The sequence below is a fragment of the Nicotiana attenuata genome, chromosome 2 (assembly GCF_001879085.1).
Source record: "Nicotiana attenuata strain UT chromosome 2, NIATTr2, whole genome shotgun sequence".
NCBI lineage: Eukaryota > Viridiplantae > Streptophyta > Magnoliopsida > Solanales > Solanaceae > Nicotiana > Nicotiana attenuata.
In genome coordinates this window covers 25,238,693-25,265,344 of record NC_031990.1, presented here as the reverse complement: position 1 = coordinate 25,265,344, position 26,652 = coordinate 25,238,693, and the positions used below count along the sequence as shown (strand labels likewise).

The 26,652-nt window shown below is 38.1% G+C and overlaps 1 protein-coding gene across 1 annotated transcript; it reads left to right on the top strand.

The window, feature by feature from the left end:
* Window positions 4,594-7,638, top strand: LOC109205713 (60S ribosomal protein L14-1-like). The gene is made up of 5 exons (XM_019368459.1): window positions 4,594-4,704; window positions 4,829-4,930; window positions 6,714-6,843; window positions 6,969-7,081; window positions 7,402-7,638. Exons 1-5 carry the CDS (start codon window positions 4,702-4,704, stop codon window positions 7,456-7,458), a joined length of 405 nt encoding a protein of 134 aa, XP_019224004.1. The 5' UTR covers window positions 4,594-4,701; the 3' UTR covers window positions 7,459-7,638.

Here is a 26,652-nt window from a genome sequence, read left to right as displayed (position 1 = left end):
ACTTTACTCTTTTGCTGCAAGTAGTTTAATTTTGCCTCCTTCTAGTATATGTATTGCTTTGTCAGTTCCTTCTCCTCTTTGCCTAATCTTTCATTCCTGGGATCTTTTTGTATTTTCTCTTGGCATTCTATCAGCTTCTTCATGCTTTCATCTTCCTGTTTCTCTACTTCTGCAAATTTGTCTTTATTTAGCTTTAGCAACACTTTTTTAAGTCTGTTCAGTTTTTCCACCACTCTAAACATGTTTGTCCCTTGTATTGGTTGTCTCTAGCTTCTCTCCAATCTTGTCATGAAGGAGTTGTCCATGCTCCACATGTTATAGTATCTGAATATCCTCATCTTAGGTGCACCTGTTCCTTCCCATTTGATTATTGCAAGATTGTGATCATATACTCATGCTGGCAGATAATGAACCTCATATGCTAGCAATTTATTCACCCATTCATTGTTGGTGATTACCCTGTCAATTTTACTGAGCACTCTATCATCTCCTTCATGTTTATTACTCCATGTAAAAAGACACCCCGATGATTTCAGCTCTTGAAGTCCACAATGTTCCACACATTCCTTAAACTCCTTTATTTCTGCATATGTCACCTTACTCCCCACTCTATCCTCTTGATTGAGTATAGAGTTGAAATCTCCCATAATTGCCCATGCCCCCATCATTTGATTAGCTATCATTCTTATGTCTCTGCATAAGTCAGCCCTTAGTGCTTGATCTTTAAATCCATACACCATTGTCACATTAATCTTCTTCCTTGTGCTACTGTGAGTTATGATACTACGAATGAGTTGTTCTGTCACCATTTCCACTTTTATAGTGAAAATCTGAGGCCTCCACAATATCCATATCCTTCCTGCATTATGTTTAGAATGATTTGTAGTATAGGACCACCCTGTGCAAAGATTAAGAGCAGCTTTGTTTGCCTTAGCTCTCTTAATCTTTGTTTCCAATAGCCCAAACAGTCCAACCTGCCGTCTTTAGATTCACTTCCTTCTGTTTGGTTGTCCTGTTTAGGCCTCTGGTGTTTTAGAACCCAATACTATCCATTAGGGAGGTGGGGGTTAGGACCCCCAGCCTTGTCTGATTTGTTACCATTTCCTTGTGGTTCCATTTGCCTTTCCTTAGATTGCTTCTCACCTTTATTCATTCTATTGTTCCTGTTGTTCACTTGTGTAACTGCAGCATATGTGTTTTGATTACTTCCTCGACTTTTCCATGCTTTCTTCCCTTGTACCACTTGCCATGCTTCCTATTCTTTTTTGCTATTTCCAGCCTGATTCTTATTCCCCTGTGTTTCCTGCTGCTTATCATTGTTACTCCCATTTCTATTGGGGTAATGTCACTTGCTTCCTTTTGTTGTTGTTCCTCTGGTTTTTTCTTCTCCATGTCACCCTTTGTATTGTTGTTACCTGTTCCTTTGGTGATTACCTCCCCTGCCTTGTCCCGCCTTAATTGCTTTCTACATTCTCTAATATCATGTCCAAAATTGCCACATGTTTTACAAAATATTTGTTTCCATTCATAGCTAACCTCTTGCTCAATGATCGCTCCACATTCATTCTCAAACATCATCATGTCTGGATATCTCTGATATGGTTCAACTTCAACCAAAATTCTTGCAAATTATAGTCTCTCCTTTTGTGTTGTTGCTCTGTTAGAGGGTTGCCTATCATTCCTGCAATTTTTGTTAGGGCATTTTGACCCCAGTACTATATCCGAATTCATCAATCTAATCCACACATGAATTTTATCAACCACATGCTTGTCAAATTTAATGTTTGGTATCCATGGTTTAACCACCGTTGGTTTTTTGTCAAACATTCTAATTCCTTCCTCCACCACCTTCTTTTTGTTCTCCAGTGAGTGAAATCTTACTATGAACACACCTCTGTTCACCTGGGCTCTTTTATCTCTCCCCAGTGATCCTCATACTCTCTTGAAGTAGCCCTCCATAACCGTTTGTGGTGGATTTGAACCTAGGACGTATCAAGTTACTGCAGATCTTCTATAGATTATCTCATCTTTTATGTCTTCCATTGTGGTTTTCACGTTTCCCCTCAATTGTTCCCCTCCCTTTACGGTAAGGTCATACTCCTCACTTTGTTCCCCTTTCCCTACAATTCCACTCCAATTTTCCCCTATTTTTGGTATTTTTGCATGGCTTTGTTTTCCTATTTCCGATTCACTTACCTCTTCCTCCGTTTGATCTGCCCATGATTTCGTTGTCGGCGTGTTCTCCACCATTGTTGATGTCGACGCCAATGTTCTATCCAAATCCAATGGAGCTATACCTTGAATTGCATTGACATTTCGAAATTTCTTTGCCTTCGATGACAGTGGAACTCTTTTTAGGTCTCTTCCATTTGTATTGGGTTGTACGGTACTCCCTCCTCCTCCAGATTTTGCTTTCCTTGCCATATCAACTGCTGCTGAGAGGAGAGCTCGTGTTCTAGAGAGAGAAAGTTTGTTCGGTGATCTAGTTTAACATTTAAACTTACCTAATGATCAAGTTGATACCTCTAGTTGCCATAAATGTGCCTCGTGCATATCTCAGTCTGGGAGACCCCGTGCGTGTGCTACAAGCACGAGTGATGTAGTAAAGTAACAAATAACAAAGTGGCACGTGTACAATTTTATAAAAAAAATAGAAAGAAAATATGCATTTAACTAGAAAAAAAAAGTCAGAAGATTCCCTCACGACAATTGCTTGGTGGTCTTTGTACACCACTCTAACTTTAATAATAATATTACATTTAGAGTTAACTTACAATTTATTAAGATTGAAAATATTAGAATATATTATAACCCAGAAAAAATGGGTTCACCAATAATTGTTAGGAAAATCTCATTTCTCCCTACATATATTTGTTACCAAAAACTAATTAGAAAAGATAAAAAATATAGTTGGCGTAATTCGTCACGTTACCTCCAAATGGGTAAGTTGCGTTGGAATTGGTAAAAGTTGTATGGATTTCATAGCTGCATAAAGGGAGTCGTAGTAGTGGCTGTACTTGGCTATTCAATCGGACGATCTACTACTCTATCTTAATTGCAGATGCCCATGCTTTGATTCGAAAGCCCTAGCCAATGATGAATCCCTAGGAATTCAATGTCTGGTTTGATGGGACCAGGAAGAGAGGGAATATTTTTTGTTGCAGGGGGAAGGGGGAGGAGGAGGGGGGGGGGGGACTTTTACATGATATAACTAACATCGACTAGGTATTTACCATCCATGACTATAGTTTAAAGTAATTACAATACATAGCTAATACTTATATTTTATAGTAAAATTTAATATCCACACACAAATTTCAAGTATCTACCTCCTTCTCACAACCTTAAGAACTATCTTCTCTCCCAAAATCTCACTGTCGCCGCTACTAGATCGCTGCCTCCGGACGACAGTCTCCAAATGATCCCAAATTTTTATCATATCTTGCTCTCATCTTCCTCCACATGAATCCACAAACCCATTTCTTTCAGTTCCTCATAGTACCCCATAGATATGAGAAAAACTAGGAAAAATCGAAATTTTATTTCTCAAATTCATTGAGTTCTCACTTTTACCCCATGAAACATACATGAAAGGATATATCTTGTGCGGATCTATCTTTTGACATTTTTTAATTCCAAAAAATCTGATAGAATTTTTTCTGGCGAGCCACCGGTGAAGTGCCAAAATATACATTTAGTGCAAATACAATGTATTATTGTATGTATTCTCTATTTTAAGTGCAAATACAATGTATCTTTCTTTTGAGCAGATTTTGTAATTTTATTTCTCAAATCCGGCATCTCAGATTTGGCCGAATTCGAAGTGTATTTTTCTTTTTAACGTAAATACAGTTGATATAGGTTTTTTCATTAAAATTGTATTCATTGATACAACCATTATGCACGAACGAATACAAATGATATAGTTTTTCCGTCTTGTATTCATTGATACAACCATGATGTGCGAACGAATACATGATGCAGCTTTCCTTCAAAATTGTATTTGTTAACCATTATGCGCGAATGAATACAATTGATACAACTTTTCCATCAAAATTGTATTCATTCATACCGCCTGGCAACCGATTATACGACGAAGTTTAAGTTTGGTTGTATGCATTTGACACGACAAAATTGATACATTAACTACAAATAACAAACTATAGTTTGGTATGGTAATTAAGCTCTAAACTATAGTGTTTATTGAAAATTCCTCGTTTCTTTCGCTTCCTTTTTGTTCAGTTCGAACCCATCCTTATTGGGCCAGGTTAGGCTAGGCTATGTTGATTAGTCTATGAGCTTAAGTGCTTAACCAACCCATATGTACATGACCAAGCCTATTCATTTCTTACACATGTATCTAGAAATAACACAATGTAGTCATTTTTAGGTACTTTATTTAAAATATAGCTAATTTTACAATAATATTTTAATTTTAACCAGGTGAATCAAACTTCTTATCGCCTCTCACTTCATAGTTCATACCACGATATATATATATATATAGTGTCATTTTACCAAATTTCTATCAATGGGGGTTCAATAATATGGGCCTAAGCCCATTTGATTTGACACTACAGTAGCCCATTACCCGAAGCCACAAAAACCTTAACACTATATCCCTTCATCGTAAACCCTACACTTTCTCCTTTTACCTCTCACTCTCCTCCGCAGCTTCACAACTCCTTCAGATCACTGAAAATGGTGAGTTTCTCTACATTTTCTGTCATTCAACTTCTCTAATTCACTTCTTCACATTTACGCATTTTTCATTACTTTGATTTTATTTATTGAAATTTGAAAAATATTGTTTGATTTTATTGTTTAGCCGTTCAAGAGGTTCGTTGAAATCGGAAGAGTTGCGCTCGTTAACTACGGGAAAGACTATGGGAAGCTTGTCGTCATCGTTGACGTCATCGACCAAAATAGGGTACATTTTATTACTTTTTCAGTTTTGTTACTTGAATTTAGCTGAATGTTTATGTTTAGAGTTTAACTAGTCTTTTTAGAGACTTATTGTAGTTTAAATTTGTGATTTAGTGAACCTTGAGGTGGCGTTTTGTTTTAAAGTTTGCAACAATTGAGTTTGCAGACTCATTTATTTTTTTGAGTTTTTGCTAATGTATGTATGTTTGAGCTGTTTTAAGATTTCCAGCTCAGTTTTCAGTATGGATATGGAGGATTCATATATGTGACTCAAACTACTTTGGCTTTAGGTGTAGTTGACTGAATGATTGATTTAGCACGGATGCAAATTTTGTTGTTTGGACTTTGGAATTATTCTGCTCATGTTTTTTGGGGCAAAGTTGGACTTTATTTTTAGCTTTTTTACTTTCTAGCTGTTTGAAGGGAGCCATGGAGCAAAAGTTGTGTCTATCTAACCTATAGGTTACGGGTGCTTGCATCAGGATAGGTTGTGTGCACTGGGCTGCCCTTTTATTTTCTAGCTGTTTACTCACCTGTTTGTACACACCTTGACTATTCCACTGGGTAACTGCCACCTTCCATTCTATCTCTGTCCACCTAGGCTTAGGTAGATGTGAAGAAGTCACCTAGAATTTTCTGTCACTGTTGCTGGATTTGAACCTTGGTCTCCAATGTTTTCACCCACTTCATTGACGGCTAGGCTACACCCTTGGGTGCTACATCTTAGCTATTTATAAATGATATGCTCAAGACTTATGATGGAATAGGGCGAACTGATATAGAGGATTCATATGGTGTTTCCCAGCTATCTTGGGATTGAGTGTAGTTGATAGCTTAATCGCTTGGTCTTAGCACAGATGCAATTTTTATGGGGAACTGCTGGTGCCTAGTCTCTGTCTTTGGGAACAATAGATTAGATTTGTCTTTTACTTTGTCAGTTTTTAATGAAGGATCTGTATATGGCCTATGATGGAATATGATAATATGCCTACATTGTCTGATCATATTAACTTGATTGAGCAATATTGTCTGAGGCCTTGTATTATGGATTCGAGAAGAGTAATCTGTGACTGTGTAACTAGAAGCTCCCGCCTCCCTGACCATTTTATTATTGAATATCTGTCTTTGTTGCCAAAGCAGTTCAAGTGCATCCTTGTATCATTAAGCTCTGTCGATTTAATGAAAGTGAGTGTCATTGTTGTAATGTTGTTGGCTCTGTTTTCTGTTACAAACTTGTACATTTACCATAGGGTTATAGCGTATACGACTATGTTCCTTTTGGATTGAGGTGTGGATATTCCGGGGAGTGAAACGTTACATTTCAAATATGAAAAAAATCAAGAAAAGTGATGAACCTTGCCTCTACACGGTTGTTGAACTCTCCATTGATAGGTCCAGTGGTTATATCTGTTTCTGTGTTAATGTAAGACAGTAAGAGCGAAATTTTGCTATGTGGGGCACGGTTTAGTACCCAAAATGTGAAAACGCTTTTGTTTACTTGTCCTAAACTATTTTTCTGATGAAATTTTTCATACCCCCAAAGGCACATCTTATTTTCTTAAGGTGCCATTCGGACATAGACTTCCTGCCTCTTTCTAATTTTTTATGTTACTTCATGCTTACTCAATCTCAACAGTTAATAGAAAAATCTCAATTGCTTCTTGATTTGTTGAGTTTAGTTTTAATTTTGACAGATGGTAGCCAGTGCTTAATTGATAGATAAATTAACTTTGGAAAATATGAATCTTATCTATCCTAATAATTTTGCTATCTCTTTAAATTGATAGGCTCTTGTTGATGCTCCCGACATGGTGAGGAGCCAGATAAACTTCAAGAGGCTTTCACTCACAGACATCAAAATCGACATCAAAAGGATTCCAAAGAAGAAGACCCTGGTTGCTGCTATGGAGGCTGCAGGTGAGTGGCTATATTTTCTCTTCTATACGATATGGAGCAGATATTACTTTAGCAGTTCTTTGTCTATCCTATAAGTTAGAAAAGTTTGTAAGGTTGACAATTCTCGTTATCTTTATGTCCTCCAGATGTGAAGAACAAGTGGGAGTCCAGTTCATGGGGACGGAAGTTGATAGTGCAGAAGAGGAGGGCCTCACTCAATGATTTTGACAGGTTTAAGCTTATGTTGGCAAAAATCAAGGTGCGATTGCATATGTATTCAAGTTAACTTCATCTAACTGCATTTAGCCTGCTCATACCAATAAGTCAGTGGACTTTATGAGAAATATGGTTTAACATGAAAGGGTTAAAAGAATGGTTTTCATTAATTGAAAAAGCAAAATGCATATGCCAGGCTTGTGACAGAATGTGTTTCTTGGTCTCGTGCTAAGTATACTCCTGAAACAACCTGCATGTTCTTGTGTAAACAATCCGAATATCGCTTGGCTTACTTTTAATTGCACAAGTTATTTACCCTTTTGTGGGTTGTATCAATCTGATTCACGGGTGTTGATATTGCAGAGGGCCGGTGTCGTGAGACAGGAGCTTGCAAAGCTTAAAAAGGAGACCGTGGCTTAAGAACTTTCTGAGTAGCCACATTGGTTTAGAACAATTTTGGAAGTTGTATTTTTTTACCTTGTCGAATGTATTCTCAATGAAAGAACCCCTGTTCTGTTTTTTTTTTCCTTGTTTCTTCAGACTGCTTCGAAATTATCTTTCTAATCTATGATGATGAACTGAGGATTTCTTGCTGAGTTATTTCAAAATGTTTGTCATAGATTATTACAAGTAATTAATGTGTTAGCCAAGAATCTGAAAAGGCGTTTTTTCTTGAGGCTGTCTTTTTAACACAAGCATGAAACATAGGGAGAAATTCAAAAATAATTGAAATTTAGTCAATTTTCATGTAAAGATAAATTTGAGTGAAACTTCAGCATATTATACTGGAGTTCCGTGATAAGTATAATATGATGGTGTTCTAGCATAACTACACTAGAACTCCAACATAATATACTGGAGTTCCAGCAAGCATACCGGTCCAGCATAATATATTGGAGCTTGGAGCACCGGTGCTCCAGTCTGCAGTATATTATACTGGAGCCAGCAAAGTATACCGGTCCAGCATAATATGCTGGAGTTCATACACAGGTGCATCGAATTCCAGTATATTATGCTGGACCGGTCTCTGCTGCAGCAAAATAGTGGCTATTTTTTATTGACTTGGTAAACGCTGACTATTTTCGAATGACCGATCCGAAAACTGGCTATACCGTGCTATTTTGATTGAAACATATGGTAACATGTCCAAAGATCCTCATATGGTGCTTGGATTTGGTTTGGTTTACTTTTGGAAATCAATATTTAAAATCTTCTTTGAATAACATTCAATTTTTGGGAACATTTGTTAGGTGAAATAGTGTAGTTGGAAGCTCTGAAAATTAGTTGAATTAATCATTAATTAAAGAAAATGGCCAACCAATAAAACAAATCGGGAGGAAAAGAACAATTAACTTTCCTATATGCTGTTTTAAACACTGCAATATATTTGTTTCTGAAAAGAAATTATTAGCACCTACTGTTTATTCCAAACTTGTGGATATATGATAATGATACATATCATTTAATCACGGTTAAATATATGTATTCTCACTTTAGTTTATAACTCTTATAGCTAAATTACGTAGTTTAATACAAATTTCCATGCGGCGATAAGTAGTTCGTAACTCTTAACATTAGCCCCGTTTGGCCATAAATTTTCCCAAGATTTTTTTGAATGTTTTTTTGGCAAAACATGTTTGTTTATAGATTTTATACATGTTTTGGCAGATTTTAAAAATAAAATTTCTGAATCTCAAAACTAGCTTTAGATATGTTTTTGGCCCAAAATATTACTGTTTGATTTTTTAACAATTTTAAAAATTACCCCAAGCTTTTGTATTTTATAAAAAAACTCTATTATGACCCAACTAATCCACCAGCTAATTACTAGTATCATTTTTTTGACTGATGCATTTTGTAATATTATTGCAATTTGACAAATTATAGTGGCTAGTAATTATGTTATTAGCAGTTGATATTAAAATACAGGTTATGGTTTTAGGATAGTGTATTATGCAGTTTATTATAAAAATGATAATTTTAAGCCGAATTTATCTATGTTTAGGACTATGATTTGTGATAACGATAATGAATGACATCAATGAAGGTTAGCAAGTTTGTTTGTTTGGTATTGTTGAGTATTTTTGATAGTTTTTCGAACTTAAGGGTACAAGTCACATTCCATGTTTTTTCCAAAAAAAAAAAAAAAACAGAAGTGAAATATATTTGAAAAATTATGTCCAAACAAATTTCCATCTTCAAACTAAATTTCATCCAAATCAAGTTTTTAAAAACAAATTTGGGAATCTATGGCCAAACGCTAGCTAAGATTCAACTTTATCGTTAACTTTTTATGACCTTTTAAGTTTTTTTGTTTCACTTCTCTGCAAAAAATAGTACTTCTACTATTATTCTCCAATCACTAATTAAGTAGGAAAGATCGAAAAACGACTTAAAGTACCCCTGAAGTATTGAATTTGGTATAATAAAGCTCTCCTTCCACCTTTTTGAATAAAAAAACACTTACCGTTTATGTTCTTGATCAGCTATGCCCTTATTTCTAACAACCTTCTATTAATTTTTTTAATTCACGTATTATATTTTTATTGGCCCAATTTAAAATCCAGTCCTAAGCTCTAACCAACCCGTAACCCGCCCCATTACCGACCCGCCGCCCTTCATTTCATTTAACCCAAATAATTCATTTTTTAAAGACTCAACAATATCTTTTCTTCTTCCTCCTCTTTTCATTAAAGTTCTTCAATTTCTCCATCTCCCATCTCCTACCTCCCAACTTTGTTTCCTCTTTTGGAATTTACATTAATAACTATTCTTCTTGTTGGTTAAAATGTTTGAATCTTCTTCTGCTTCTTCTCTTGATCAAGGTAATTCCCATACATGTTATTGTGGATTAATTGCCAACCATTTTACTGCTACGATACCTATGAATGATGGTCGTAGATTCTACAAATATTGTCGTTATTAGAAATGGCGCGATGAACAATTTTCACCTCATGTGTCAATGTTTATCCATAATAAAAAATTCATTGGATGCTCTTCGTCAAGAAAGAAACAAGTTGAAGCATACTATGACTGATATGGTTCGTAGCAAAGCTGCAGATTTGAACAAAGTATCTGCCTTGGAGGAGAAAGGTTCCAATTTAGAATTAAAAGTGAATCGATTGAGAAAATTACTGCTATCGTCATGGACTACTTTTGTATTTTTTTTGCCACAATCAAGATGATGAATTGAGAAGTTGGTGACAAATGTTGATGAAATATTTGAAGATTCTGTGTATTTCTACTTTTCTTTATGTCAAGTAGTTGTTGTTGTATTGGTTATTAACATTGGTTAATAGGTAATTTGCAGATTAGTGCTAACAACGTTTAATGTAATTTGCACTTTTTATGTAATTTACTCCATATTAGCCCCCAATGTGGGATTTTCCGGCGCGAATCCGGATTAGTCGGGCTCCAATGTGGGTACCGGATACCGGGTGAGAAATTAAAAAAAAAAACTGTTAGTATTAAAGTGGTTAATGTAATCAGCAATATCTGAATATGGAGCAGACTGTTGAAGTGTGCCTTGAGATGTGGCAGAGACGGATTGTTGAATGCAGACTTTAGGTGCAACAAATTGTTGAATGCAAACTTAAGGTGCATCGGATTGTTGAATGCTTGTTTCCTAGTAAAACAGAGGATAATGCTTTAGTTGCTTCATGGATTGGACTAGTAAACACCATCAGTCCAGGAGTAGGCATAAATGCATACTCTAAATTTTGACTGTCTTGAGGTGCTGTCAGAGGCACATCTTGCACATCTTGAGATCATTCTCCAACCTACAATAGCAGTAAGAAGACTGTTAGGACATAGAGAATATAACAGTAAGAAGACTGTTAAGACAATTAAGAAGAATGGCATTACATGCTGTTTTCACTTAAAAGACAGGTAGAATATTGTACTTACCAAAGGGCATTTTCTGATGTTGTGACCTTTATTACCACAGTGCCCACATGTCATCACAAGTCCCTTTCTTGAAGCTGGCCAAACTCCTTATCTCTTCCTTGCCTCATCTTTTTCTCTCTTTCTCTTTACTTTTGGCCTACCATCCATTCTATGTACTTCTGGTGGATCTATTGCATGTGCTAGCTTAACTTTTCAGATTTATCACCTCTTACTGGTTGTAGTTTATTCATGTACACCAACATGTAGGCTTCCTTTGAATACCACTAATGTATTTCACTCAATGGATCTTCTTTGTTATAATCGAAAGCTTTGATGGCATGAGGACATGGTATTCCTGACAAGTCCCATGTCCTACATGTACACTTCTTTAGTAGCAGATTGACTGTATGCTTGTCTGCACCTTCAACAACTTTATATCCATTGTCTCCATTAAAAATAACTTCACACCCTTGTGCATTCTGTGTGAAATTATTCAGCAACTCCATGGCATATGGACTAAATTCTCCTTTCCAAGTTCTACATTCCTCTTCACGATCTTTCAATTTAGCCATGACCTTCCAAACAAGAAAAAAATCATTGTCAAACAGTGGATAAAGAAAGTAAAAATAGTGAATGGTTCTGTATCCAATAGGCTTTAGAAACAGTGAAGTAAAAAGCTCTTAGTAATTTACCTTCACTCTAATATCTTCCAGCATCTTGATAATAGGCTTTTGTAGCCTCAAGAATCCATTTGTTGAATGATTATGTAAAGTTGTTATCAACCATGTAGTTCTTGCATGTGGTATCAAAGTAAGCCCTACACCAGTTTTGGGGTGGGTACCGTATGAGATCTCTATCAGGATTTTCATTAATATTACCTATTGTCTTCAAGTGATCTTTGAATTCTTCTTCATAATTACTCTAAGCACACCACCATAGCAATTTTTTCATCCCTACACCCCTCAAATTCTTGCTCCAATTAGCTTCAATATGCCTAACACACCATCTATGATGTGATTTAGATACTGTAGTGAATACAACATCTAGCAAATCCTGCAATATTAAAGAAAGTTTATTAATATATAATGTAAAACTAACAATGGAAATCACTAATAAAAATTAGAAGTATCTTCTGCATATCCCACATAAATATCACTCCTTCACCATCTCCCAACTCTAATGAAGATCTCAATAGCTCCATAAATCACTTTCATATTCTAGATGTTTCTCTATCCACCATTACCTAAGCAAGTGGGTAAAAGTGTTTCACCGAATCTTGAGCCATAACAACCAGTAAAGTTTTCCTGCATTTCCCTTTCAAAAATGTGCCATCCAGGCCTATTAGGGGTCTTAAACCAATGGTCCAGCCACTCTTCAAAGCTTGGAATCACACATACATTCTAAGAAATCTTCTTTTTACTTCTACCAAAGCATCTTTAGAGATATTTATAATCACATCAGACCTTGGATTACTGTCCCTCAATTATTGAGCATAAACCACTAGCCTATTGTAACCATTAATTTAGCTACCCTCCAATTTCTCTAAAACAAGTCTCTTAACCCTCTTCATCTTTGAATAACTAGTATTAAGGCTGAAGTTATCCTCCAAGTCAACCCTCATGTCATTCACTTTATACTTAGGATTGTTTTGGACTTTGTTCTTGAAGTAGTGTGCCAATGTTTGTGGAGTAGTTCTTCTATTCTTATATGCTGGAGCACAATTAAGCTTAGTTTTTAGAGTCTTGATTTTAAAACCTTGAGCTCAATTATCCCTCGATATCAAGCACACAAAAGGACATCCAACGTCACATCCATATCTAATTCTGCCAGTATCACTCTTCTTAACACTAAGTCCCTTATTATTAACAAGGGCATAAGAAAAAGAGCTTTTAGGAGGCACATGTTTAGCAAGGATAGCTAATGCGCGCCAACAACGATGACTCGCTGGAAAGCTAATCGGAAACCTAATTCGCAGCAAATGCAGTCGAAGGATAGTAATGAGGAAACTTCTAATCAAATGGTTACACCTGAATCAAGAATTATACAACAGCTAGCTCCGGTACAATTGCTACAATGGATGCCAGGAATGGGAAGTGCACCGACAATCATGCAAGCCCCACGCCTAAGGAAACTGAAACTACAAAATTAACGGAGAAAACTTTGGCTACGGCAGCAAGGAAATTGACCTATTCTACTGGATCTGGAGAAGAGAAGAGAACTATGGCAGATGTGGTCAAAGGCAATAGAACAGTGCAGCAAGGGATACAACTCAATTTCTATCTGCCTGAGGTGGGGGGTGGAGTTAAAGTTGTGAAGCTGAATTAGAAAGAAATAGAGTTGCAATGCCAAAAATGGGAATCAACACTCATTAGATACGTCCTGGGAGGAAATCCAACCTTCAAGGAGATGCTGAAGTTTGCTTATGGGGTGTGGAATTCAGTTACTACTCCTACGGTATTGTTACATGATGATGGTTGTTTCATCTTTCGATTTGAGTCAGTTGAGGACAAAATGCAGATTATGGCAAAAGGACCATATACTTTCAACAATAGACCAATGGTGCTGAAGAATTGGGAACCAGATTTCGAGTTTGATAAAGAGCCTGTGCGTGTGATGCCACTGTGGGTCACATTCCCAGGCTTACCTATACAATGCTGGGCAGAGGAAAATCTGGAAAGAATTGTGAGTTGTTTGGGAAAACTTATATGCACTGACAGATTAACGGCACAATGTGAAAGAATTTCCTATGCTCGTGTGCTGATAGAAGTGGATATAACACAACCATTACCAGATGAATTGAATATAGAGCATCCTGATGGGTGCAAATTGTGGAATATGAATGGAAGCCAAAATTTTGTTAAGAGTGCAACCAATTTGGTCATTCTAATGGGGAATGTAAACTGGAAAAACAGAAAGGGAGGCAAATGCAGATGAATAAGGGTAAAAAGCAGAAAATGGTGAGGAAGACTAAGGCTGATATAAATGAAGCAAATCAATCAACTGCTGTTGATAAGGAAATAAATGAGAAGAAGAATTCACAAGAGGAGACACAGGAGATTCAAATACATATTGGAGGTAGAGGCAAACAGGCTATGGTTTACCATGGTAAATCAGGTACAAAAGACCAACCAACAATAGATTATGAGGAGCTGACAAGAAGAAATAAATATGCAACACTGAAGATTCAGGAAAGTGAGCCTTCTGATAGGGATGGAGGCAATGAGCATAACCAGATACAGGGAATTACCAAAGGTCCTACTCCAACAACCATTCCACCAATATGATTTTCAGCACATGGAATATTAGAGGACTAAACAAGTCCTTTAAACAGAGGGAGTTTAAAGACTTTCTAGTAACAAATAAAATTGATTTGGTAGGATGTTTGGAGACTAGAGTTAAACAAAGGAGAGCAAGGAGTATACAGAAGAAGATAGGTAGAGATTGGGAATTTCATGATAACTATTTTGAGGCTCCTAATGGTAGAATTTGGCTATGCTGGAAAGGATCAACAGTAAATCTAGTTGTGTTGCAGCTATCATCACAACTCATTCACTGCCATATACAAGATAGAAACTATGACTTTCAGAGTTATTTAACTATTGTGTATGGGTTACATACTATAGCTGATAGAAAACCTCTTTGGGATCAATTGAGGGATATCAATGCACTAACTAAAGGTCTTGGCTGATCATAGGGGATTTTCATAGTGTCTTGTCAATAGAGGACATAATAAATGGGGTACCTGTTTACCAAAATAAAGTGGTTGATTTCAAGCAATGCATAACTGACATTGGAGTAGGTCTGATAAACAAGAAAGGGAAGCAATTTTCATGGAGTAATAAGAGAGGGGTTGAAGACAGGATATACAGTCATATAGACTGGGCGTTTGGGAATGCAGAATAATTTTGGTCATATGCAGGTATTGAATCAATATATCTAGTGCCTGGATTCTCTGACCACACACCTATCCTATTAAACACTGAAGTACACAAAATGTCTGTGAAGAAGCCTTACAGATTACTGAATGTCCTATTACAACAGGAGGAGTATAAGGCAGCAGTGGAACATATATGGGGGCAAGCCATACAAGGGCACACTCTTACTCCATTTGTAGGAAATTGAAACTACTGGAGAATCTTCATAGGGGAATACAAAGAAAATTTTCATCAGTGGAGGTCAAACTCAAACAAATGAAGGAGGACCTAAAGGTTATACAACAGAAGCTGAATAATGATCATTTGAATCCACAACTAATAAAGCAGAAGAAGAAGTTTCTGATACTAATTGAGAAATGGGATGATGTACATGAAAAGGTCTTAAGACAGAAGTCAAGGGCTATCTGGATTAAGCATGGGGACTCTAATACTTAATATTTCCATGCACAATTGAAAGCTAGACAGGCAAGAAATAGAGTCACCTCTATTTGTACATAACAAAATGATAGATTGACTGATCCCATACAGATTCAGCAGGAGTTTACACAGTTCTTCAAGAAGTTATTAGGAGAGGCTGCCGCAATGATGCCTGGAATTGATATCAACATAGTCAGGGATGGCCCTTGTTTATCATTGGCACAACAGCAACAAATGCTAGTGCTTGTAACAAAAGAGGAGATTACAAGGGTGGTGCAAGAATTACCAAGTGATAAAGCACCAGGAATAGATGGTTATCCAGCTGAATTTTTCAAAGAAAACTAGCAAGTAATTGGTGAAGATGTCATACAGGCAGTAATGCAGTTTTTTGAAATAGGGAAGCTACTAAGAGAGATCAACTGTACCACTGTCACACTCATACCTAAGGTGGCAAATCCAAATTATGTAAAAGAATTCAGACCTATTGCATGCTGCTTTACAATGTACAAAATTATTGCTAAGCTTCTTACTGCTAGGCTGAAGATGGTTGTGGATTATTTGGTGGGGTCTTCACAGTCAGCATTCAGAGAAGGAAGAAACATCTTGGATAATGTAATACTAGCACATGAAATGATCAAAGTACACACTCAGAAAGCAGTTTCACCAAGATGTACAATTAAGGTGGATATTTGAAAGGCATACAACTCAGTTGACTGGAACTTCTTGAAGGACCTTATGCTGGAACTTGGTATCCCATATAAAATGGTCAAACTCATCATAGAGTGTGTAAGTACAGTCTCTTATTCCCTACTGATCAATGGAGGATTAACACCTAAGTTTCAGGCGAGAAAAGGATTAAGACAAGGTGACCCAATGTCACCTTATCTCTTTATTTTGGTGATGGAGTACTTGAATAGATCTTTGAAGCAATTGAAATCAAATCCAGATTTTAATTACCATCCTAAGTGTGCTAAATTGGGAGTGGTACATATCTGTTTTGCTGACGACTTATTGATGTGTTACAGAGCTGATAAGGTGTTTGTTGAACTTATAATGAAACAGTTTGAAAAAATTCTCGACTGCATCAGGTTTGTAGGCTAATATGGAGAAGAGTGCACTGTACGTGGCAGGCATCTCTACTTAATATAAGCAAGAAATACTGGAGAAGCTGTAGTTCACCATTTGAGAAATACCATTCAAATACTTAGGTGTCCCACTGTCCTCAAAGAAGCTCACTATTAGTGAATGTATGCCATTGGTAGATAGAATTGAAGGAAGGGTTAGATGCTGGACTGCCAGATTCTTATCATATGCAGGGAGAGTTCAGCTAATCAAGAGTGTGTTGTTTGAAATGCAAACTTATTGGTCACAAGTTTTTCTGATTCCAAAAAAAGTACATGATATGGTTATTGGGATATGTAGAAATTTTCTGTGGCATGGAAGCATTAAATGGAAGAAAGCTCCTATTGCACGGGACACAATTTGTAAGCCAAAAGCAGCAGGAGGGCTGAACATTATCAACTTCTCCATGTGGAATAAAGCAGCAATAGGCAAACTGTTATGGGCAATTGCACAAAAGAAAGACAAACTCTGGGTTATGTGGATACACAATCACTATATAAAGAAAAAGGAGTTAGAGAACATGGAGACCCCTAAACAGGCTAGCTGGTTAGTAAGGAAAATCTTTGAGGCAAGAAAATGGCTAACTGCAGGACAACAGGAACTGAAGCTATATGTTGTACAGGGGAAATATACCATCAGCAAAGCACATAATTCATTCATACCACAATACCCAAAAGTTACTTGGAAGACATTATACTTGGCACAAGGTATGCTACCTAGGCATCAATTCATTCTATGGATGGCAATGCATCAGAGATTGGCAATTGTGGATTGACTGATCAGATGGGGGATAACAGTGCCTACAGAATGTGTGCTTTGTACAAATGATGAAGAGGAAATTCATGATCACTTGTTCTTTGAATGCTCATACTCGAAGTTCATATGGCAGCAGCTTCTAAGTCTGTTTGCCATTGATCGACAAATAGGCAGATGTCATGAAGAAATTGAATGGCTGGCTACAAAAACAAAGAGCAGGAACACACAGTGGAAGATATTGGGAAGTGCTTTTGCAGCAACAGTATACCATACATGGATGGAAAGGAACCTTAGAAGATTTCAACAGACAAGAAGAGAAAATAGGGATAGAGTTAGAGAAGTTGTATTGCATTTGCATATTAAAGGAGATAGTTACTGTAAATGGAGAGTTGTTCTAGATAGGATAAATAGTTATCCATGTTAGTATAGAGTTTAAGTTCCAGATGTGGAACTTAAGTGATACAAAGATAGGTTATTTTTGTAAGACCCGTCTCTAGAGTCCAATGAGCGGGTGGATGTACATATTTACACCTGGTTAAATAAAAGTTTTCAGTTTAACCCAAAAAAATAAGGGCATAATACCCAACCACTCTTTTAGCTTCAGCTAAATATTTAAAGCTCATACATATCTCCAACTCCTTATAGTTGTCCAATTTGTCATTGAATTCCCAAGTCCTTTCCTTTCTAAATTGATCTAAATCATCAGTATCACAATCACTAGAGTTAATCACATAAGCATAAGGTTCATCATCTTCAGAAGACTCACAATCAGTACCAACATCTACAGAGACATTATATGGTTCGTTATAGTGAATGATGCTAGGAACTATGACATGTACCTCACCCTCATCTACGGCAAATAACTGAAGCACACAAAAGTTGTTTGATAGTAAAGACTGTATTGTCCTAATTCCCGAGTCATCTTCAACTATGAAGTACATACCAGAAGGTCCAATGACTAGCAGTTGTTCCACCTTACTAACCCACAATTTTCAATGTATTCTGAACATATGTCTATATAAGACAACAAATCCACATCATAAGCTTGCAGTACATAACTCAGTTTCTTAATGTACAAAACTTGAGGTTTCAAAGCCCACTTGCCCCCATAGTTAAATACCAAGTCCACCTTGTCATTCATTCTTCAAAAAGTCAAATGCAGGCCATAAAAGAAAGGGAAAAGAGATCCACTAGACATATTAAAATAGAAAATTAAAGTTCCAACAAGAATAAAGGGACCTCATACCAATAAAGTACATATAAATACAGAGGCACGCATGAATTAAATTACTGAAATGGACAGAGAATATGACCCCTCTCCTCCGTCTCAATAATTAAACCAGCCACCAACCACAATGCATACCATAACTTCTGCATAGGACAAACGAAAAACGATCACATGCAATCAAAAATTAACTACAAAAATGACATTAGATGCATGGAAAAAACAAAGAAGCTAAAAAACACCTAAAAACACATAAAAAGCAACACAATAATGACAGATTCCACAGACAGTATAAAGTATATACTGGAATCGACAAATTAGAATTAAATAACTGAAATCGACAAAAAGTAGGACCTCATATCAATAATTTAACCAACCATAACCAAAATTAAATCCCTAACTTCAGACAAGAAAAAGTGAAAAGGGACCACATGCAACCCAAATTGACTACAAAAAAGACATCAGAATCATTGAAGAAAACAAAGAATCTAAAAAGCATATGAAAACACATGAAAAACAACACAAAATGCAGATTTCAAAAAATCCTAAACCCTAAATTATTCACCAAAATAATAGTTTAAACTTACTTGAAAGAGGAGAAGAGTAGAAATCTTCAACGGTAAAGTATTTCCTTGCAGAGAATCCCAAGACTTAAGTTCCATTTTCAACCTCTTTAGCTGGCGACCTTTTTCACTTAGGGTTAGAATGTTTTGTAAAAATGAATATGGTCGGGTGTTGTTTAGGATAAAACTAAGGGTTAGTGTTACGGGTGTGTGATCACGCCCAACTATGCCTTATAAAAAGGACTAAGCGGTCGCTGCAAATATAATCCGGTTTACAAGTCCGGAGTCGAATCCCACAGTGAACTAAGGCTTAGCTACAGCTGTTCACTATCACCAAGAAGACAAGCTTGAACAATTCCTAACTTATAGATATTAAGATTCTTGTGTTTAACTAATTAACTAATAAATTAAAATAGTAAATTAACAACTAAATATACTAAAGGTTAGAGACAAGATTAAGGAGGTCTAGAATTATGATTTTCCCTATTATCGGAATCCTTTCCGCTACGTTTTCTACAAATTTGCCTAAGTCTTCTTTACCGATCATGAGCACTCTGACTGTCGTAACTCTCTCTCTCGAGTAATTACCATAATTTACTAGACATATTCTCCCGAATTACGCTAGCTGGCATTAAGTACGGCTCACCCAAGGTTTCGTTATCCCTAATCCCACCTTTAAACCCTTCGTATTGATCCCTCATATACGTTAGGAGGGATTTTTTTCAAAAACTATCTAAATATGCACTCTCTCCCGAGCAATACACACTAAATAGGCACAGTCGATTGAGAGCTCTTCAACCAACCACAATAATAACGTAGTTGAACAAATAGAGAAAATACTACAACAAATCTATATTAACGTAACAGGAAAATCATCCTCCAATAGGTTCCATCAAAATCCTAGATAACAAATTAGCTATTCATAATAGTATGCATAACTACAATACTAGAATTCATAACCAATAATGAAAATAGGAAGAAGGAAGTGAAAAACTCGTAGAAGAATTCTCCGCCTTGCTCCTAGTGTGTTCTTGCCTCCTTTGGTCGAATCTCTATCTCCAGGCGGTTCCGTGCTCTCCCTAGGTCTAATGTGTGTCAAAAGTATGTCCCCCTCTTTCAAAATAACGTTTTTACATGTATTTATACCAAATAGGGTCGGGCCCAGATGAAACACCTTTTCCTGCGCGAAATAGGACTCTGGCTCTGTAAAATTTGCACATGCGCGCCGCATGGGGCGACGCGCCACGCGGTGTGCTTGTGGGGAAGTTCAGAGAGCTGATTCTGACAGGCTGTAGGAAATTTCCACAGGCGCAGCGCGCCCTGCGCCGCACCATGCACCGCGATATTAGGAATTCGCAAAAAAGCAAAGCATGAAAGTTGTATCCCTTTCAAATAGCTTTCCAATGATATATTGTGGAGCCCAAACGGAGTTCTGAGCGAAAAGTTATGTACATTTTACTAGACAATGCGCCGTACGCCCGCTCGATTCTCCGTTTCGTTCTTAACTATCATCTGTTGATCCCCGAACACGATCCCAGCTTGATTTCTTGGGCTTTTACTCAGACTTCAAAGCTCTAAATCACTTGAATTCATTCCATAATATCTACATAGCTCGGAATCACTCCTTCAAGGCATAAAATACACAATTAGTGCAAAACACTAGCGATTAAAGCTCAAACTCAATTAAAGTGCAGTACATTAGAGTGTAATAAGTGACTAAAATACGCAATTATAGCCTATCATCAGTGGGCCGGTAAAGGGGCGGGGTACGGGTGGGTTAAAGCTTAGGGCTGGATTTTAAGTTGGGCCAATGAAAATATAACAAGTGGATTAATTTTTTTTCTTTAATAGAAAGCTGTTAGAAATATGGCTGTCCAACGGGACGGGACAGGACGGGACAAATGGGACGAAACGGTAGGCCCATCCCGTCCCGCTAACAAACGGGACGGGACGGGTTCGCGGGCCTTAAGTGCAGTTTAAAAAAATATTTAAGCATTAAGTTTGGCAACGTCTAGTTTTTTGACAATGACTAAGTTTTTAAAGTTTGCAACGACTAGTTTTCTGACTTATTTAATAAACTTAAATGTTAAAACAAAAATTAGGAAACTAAGTAAAGAATTATAAAATATTAAAACAAAAGACTTGTAATAAAATATTCTAGTAATTATAATAGAGTTATAATTTATTTAATCTATATAATTTCAAACTACTAAGTAACTAAGACAATTCATAAAAAAAATCAACGCTTAGAGCCTTTTTATTTTATTAATAGAACTTTCAAATCTCACATACAAATATAATTCTTTTGAAGAGCACCTAATCTACGCAACCACCTTCTAAGAAGGGTTCTGTTTGAACTAGGCCTCTTAGTAGCCAATTATAAATTATCATACTAATATTTGTAAGCTCCTATATAGCTTCTTTGTAACTTATCTATAATTTCTCTTGGACATTATTCTGGAATTGGCAATGTCGATTGATGTTCCATGAGCTCCATGCCGTTATCGCTCCCAGTGCTAAGTATCTTATTGTATTCTTATTCTTCCCTAGTGGTTAATTTTTCAAAATCAAGATTTCTTCTTTCTGAATTGATCCAATCTCTGAATAATACGAAAATCTCTAGACTGTCCTCCGCTAATGAATGTCTATGATCTCCAATTTGAAATCTTGCCACACTAAAAGCACTCTCCGATGCTACTGGTGATGCTTGAATAGCCAGGATATCTCGGGCCATTATTGAAAGTGTTGGAAAAGCCTTGTCACGCTCCCTCCACCATGCCAAAAGTTGTTCGTTGCCTTCTTCGTCTTTAATACTTTCCAAACCTTGATTAAGATAAGAATAAAGTTCAACATCAATAGAGGAGTCAAAACCTGTTATATCATCCATACTTCCCATAAAATTTCTGCTCTAGACTTAGAAGTAGAAGGAGCAGTTTCACCACCTATTGTTTCCATAGATTTATATTTATCAAACATTGAACTAGCATAAGAATAAATGCTAGCTTGGCAGTCTTTGAGTGTCACGACCCGGATTCCCACCCTCGGGAGTCGTGATGGCGCCTACTAGTACGAGCTAGGCAAGCCAATTAATTTCACAATTTACCCTTTTTACTCATTTTATATTCATTAGCAATTTTCAATAATAATAATAATAATATTTAAACAGCGGGATTTAACATAAGCGGAAGAAAGGAACAATAAGCTATCTAAACATGAATATCTAATACAATTGTTTGAACCTCGACTACCCAGAACTGGTGTCACAGCGTCACAGACAGTCTAAGATTCACTACACACAAAGTCTGAAAAAATAACAGTACACTGTTTCTGAAATAAGGAGAATGAAATAGGGAATAGAAGATAGAGGAGACGCCAGGGCCTGCGGACGCCTGCAGGTCTACCTTGGATCTCCGCATGGTCTGAAGGTAGCCAACTGATCTACTGTCCGAAGTCAACAACACTGGGATCTGCACAAAAGAGTGCAGAGTGTAGCATCAGCACAACCGAACCCATGTGCTGGTAAGTGCCTAGCCTAACCTCGGCGAGGTAGTGACGAGGCTAGAACCAGACTACCACATAAACTTGTGCAGTTCAAATATATATACAACGGAAAAGAAATACAGAAGTAAACAAGTAAAGATGGGAGGGGGAAACATGCTTCGGGAAATAATAGGTAAAAACAGAATATCAAGAGAATTATAAAGGGATCAAAATCCAACCACTAACAAGAATAAGGAAACAAAAGTAGATTTCACTTTCTGTTCATATCTTGTTGCAGGCGTGCAACCCGATCCCATTTCTCATATCTTGTGGCAGGCGTGCCACCCGCTCTCATTTCATGTATCTCGTGGTAGGCGTACCACCCGCTCCCATTTCATTATATATTGTGGTAGGCATACCACCCGCTCCCATTTCATTATATCTTGTGGTAGGCGTACCACCCGCTCCCATTTTATTATATCTTGTGGTAGGCGTACCACTCGCTGCCATTTACAACCAACAATAATCACAAGAAATCCCGGCAAGGGAACAAGAACAGCATAATAACTTCCCGGCAAGGGAACAATAATATTTCAACAACATCCCGGCAAGGGAAAAATGATATCTTAACAATATCCCGACAAGGGAACAGTGATATCAAACAAACATCCCGACAAGGGAACAATGATGATAATAACATGAGAGGCACAATAAACCATAACAGAGTCATAACAATTCATAACTCAAGACTCGCGGGCATGCTTGACACCGACGTATAGATACTTGTCACCATGCCTATACGTCGTACTCCACAATTAACACGTAGCAAATAGACACAACTCCTAATCCCTCAAGCTAAGGTTAGACCAAACACTTACCTCGAATTTCCACGGCCAACTCAATCCTCAAACACCGCCTTTCCTTTCGAATTTGGCTCCAAATCAATTGTATCTATACGTAATCGACTTCATAACATCAATAAACGCTAAACAATCCAATTCCAATGCTTAATTATGGCTTTCTAACCATTCTTCCCAAAAATCCAAAAATTGACCCCGGGCTCGCTTGGTCAAAATACGAGGTTCGGACCAAAACCCGATCATCCATTCACCCACGAGCCCGAATATATAATTTATTTTGAAATCCGACCCCAAAACAAAGTCTAAATCACAAATAATCAAAAATTCCTAACTCTACCCAAATCCCTAATTTTCTACCCTTTAAGAACATGATTTAAGCCTAGAAATCTAATGGGTGTTAATGGAAACTGAAGGAAAAGAGTCTAAGATTACATACCTATGAATTGGTGGTGAAACCCCCTTTCAAAATTTGCCCAATTTGGGTTTAGATGAAGAAGTTATGAGTTTTTGGTGAAGATCCCGTAATGGCTACTGTTTTAAGTGTTAGGCGACAGTGTTCATCGCGTTCGCGAGAACACTGTCGCGATCGCGAAGAGCTGCCAGTAAGTGGACTTACGTGATCGTGATTTCCTCTACGCGTTCGCGAAGGGTAAGCCTCCCTGACCTTCGCGTTCGCGGACAGCATTACGCGTTCGCGTAGAAGAAAAGACGAGTCCCCAGCCCACCTCCAGTTTACACTACGCGTTCGCGTCATACAGGTCGCGTTCGCGATGAGCAACCCCCCAGTGCTCCGCATTCGCGACTGTGGCTTCGCGTTCGCGAAGAACAAATCCACCCATGTCCCAATTTCCCTTTTGCGATCGCGAGTGTTACTACGCGATCTCGATGCACAAAAGATCTGTGCACATGCAGCAGCAATTCTGCAACTTTTCCTAAGTCCAAAACCTTCTGAAACACATCCGAAATACACCCGATCCCTCGGGGCTCCTAACCAAACATACGTTCTAACTCAATAAAATCATACGAACTTAACCGTGCGATCAAATCGCCAAAATAACCTCAACAACAATGAATTAAACCTCAAAATCAACGAAATATTTCAAAACTTCATATAACATCAAATTTTGCAATTTAGGTCCGAATCACGTCAAACGGATTTCGTTTCTTACCAAACTTCACAGAATTATCTTAAACTACATATTAGACCCGTACCGGGCACCGGAACCAAAATACGGGCCCAATACCAACATGTTCTGATAAAAATTCATTTCCAAATCCTTTAAACAATTTCAGAAAATAATTTCCTTTAAAAATTCATTTCTCGGGCTTGGGACCTCGGAATTCGATTCCGGGCATACGCCCAAGTCCTATATTTTCCTACGGACCCTCTGGGACCGTCACATCATGGGTCCGGGTCCGTTTATCCAAGACGTTGACCGAAGTCAAATTAATTCATTTTATAGTAAAACTTTATCATTTTTCACAGATTTTCTAATTTAAGCTTTCTGGCTATGCGCCCAGACTGTGCACGCAAATCGAGGCAATGTTAAAAGAGGTTTTTAAGGCCACGGAACAGAGAATTCAATTTAAAAGCAGGTGATGACCTTTTGGGTCATCACATTTTCCACCTTTAAAACAACCGTTCGTCCTCGAACGGACAGAAGAAGGAAGTACCTGAGTCGGGGAAAAGATGGGGATAACGGCTCCGCATATCGGACTCGGACTCCCAGGTCGAGGCCTCGGGAGGCTGACCTCTCCACTGAACACGAACAAAAGGAAAACTCTTCGACCTCAACTGACGAACCTGCCGGTCTAGAATGGCTACCGGCTCCTCCTCATAAGACAAGTCCTTGTCCAACTAGACAGTGCTGAAATCTAACACGTGGGATGGATCGCCGTGATACTTCCGAAGCATGGACATATGAAACACTGGATGCACGACTGATAAGCTCGGCGGCAATGCAAGTCTATAAGCCACCTCTCCCACTCGATCAAGAATCTCAAACGGACCAATGAACCTAGGGCTAAGCTTGCCCTTCTTCCCAAATCTCATCACGCCCTTCATAGGCGACACTCGAAGCAATACCCGCTCACCGAACATGAAAGCAAAATCTCGAACCTTGCGGTCGGCATAACTCTTTTGCTTGGACTGAGCTGTACGAAGCCTATCCTGAATGATCCTGACCTTGTCCAAGGCATCCTGGACCAAATCCATACCCAACAACCGAGCCTCTCCCAGCTCAAACCATCCAACCGGAGACCGACACCGTCTCCCATATAAGGCCTCATAAGGAGCCATCCGAATACTCGACTGGTAGCTGTTGTTGTAGGCAAACTGCTAAAGGCAAAAACTGATCCCACGAGCCTCCAAAGTCAATGACACAAGCTTGGAGCATATCCTCCAAAATCTGAATAGTCCGCTCGGACTGCCTGTCCGTCTAAGGATGAAATGTTTTGCTCAACTCAACCCGTGTGCCCAACTCTCGCTGAACTGCTCTCCAGAAATGTGAGGTAAACTGCGTACCTCGATCCGAAATGATAGACACGGGCACACCATGGAGACGAACAATCTCTCGGATATAGATCTCAGCTAACCTCTCGGAAGAATAGGAGACTGCCACATGAATGAAATGCACTGACTTGGTCAGCCTATCAACAATGACCCACACTGCATTGAACTTCTTCTGAGTCCGTGGAAGTCCGGTAACGAAATCCATAGTGATATGCTCCCACTTCCACTCGGGAAGCTCAATCCTTTGAAATGAACCATCGGGCCTCTGATGCTCGTATTTAACCTGCTGACAGTTCAAACGCCGAGCCACATATGCAACGATATCCTTCTTCATTCTTCTCCACCTGTAATGCTGCCACAAATCCTGATACATCTTAGCGGCGCCAGGATGAATAGAGTACCGGGAGCTATAGGCCTCCTCTAAAATCAACTCTCGAAGACTATCCACATTAGGCACACAAACTCGACCCTGCAATCTCAATACTCCATCATCACCTAAGGTAACCTGCTTGGCACCTCCGTGTTGCACCGTGTCTCTAAGGACATACAAATGGGGATCATCATACTGCCGATCTCGAATACGCTCCAATAACGAAGAAAGAGCGACTGTGCAAGCTAACACACGGCTGGGCTCAGAAACATCCAACCTCACGAACTGATTGGCCAAAGCCTGAACATCCAAAGCAAGCGGTCTCTCACCAACCGGAATATAAGCAAGACTGCCCATACTGGCTGACTTCCTACTCAAAGCATCGGCCACCACATTGGCCTTTCCCGGATGATATAAGATGGTGATATCATAATCCTTCAACAACTCCAACCACCTTCTCTACCTCAAATTCAACTCCTTTTGCTTGAA

Bases quoted from the DNA above. Each gene is read 5' to 3' on its own strand.
- LOC109205713 (XM_019368459.1), top strand. The intron at 4,931-6,713 runs GTACATTTTATT...TTAAATTGATAG, and splicing joins ACGTCATCGACCAAAATAGG to GCTCTTGTTGATGCTCCCGA. The intron at 6,844-6,968 runs GTGAGTGGCTAT...TATGTCCTCCAG, and splicing joins TGCTGCTATGGAGGCTGCAG to ATGTGAAGAACAAGTGGGAG.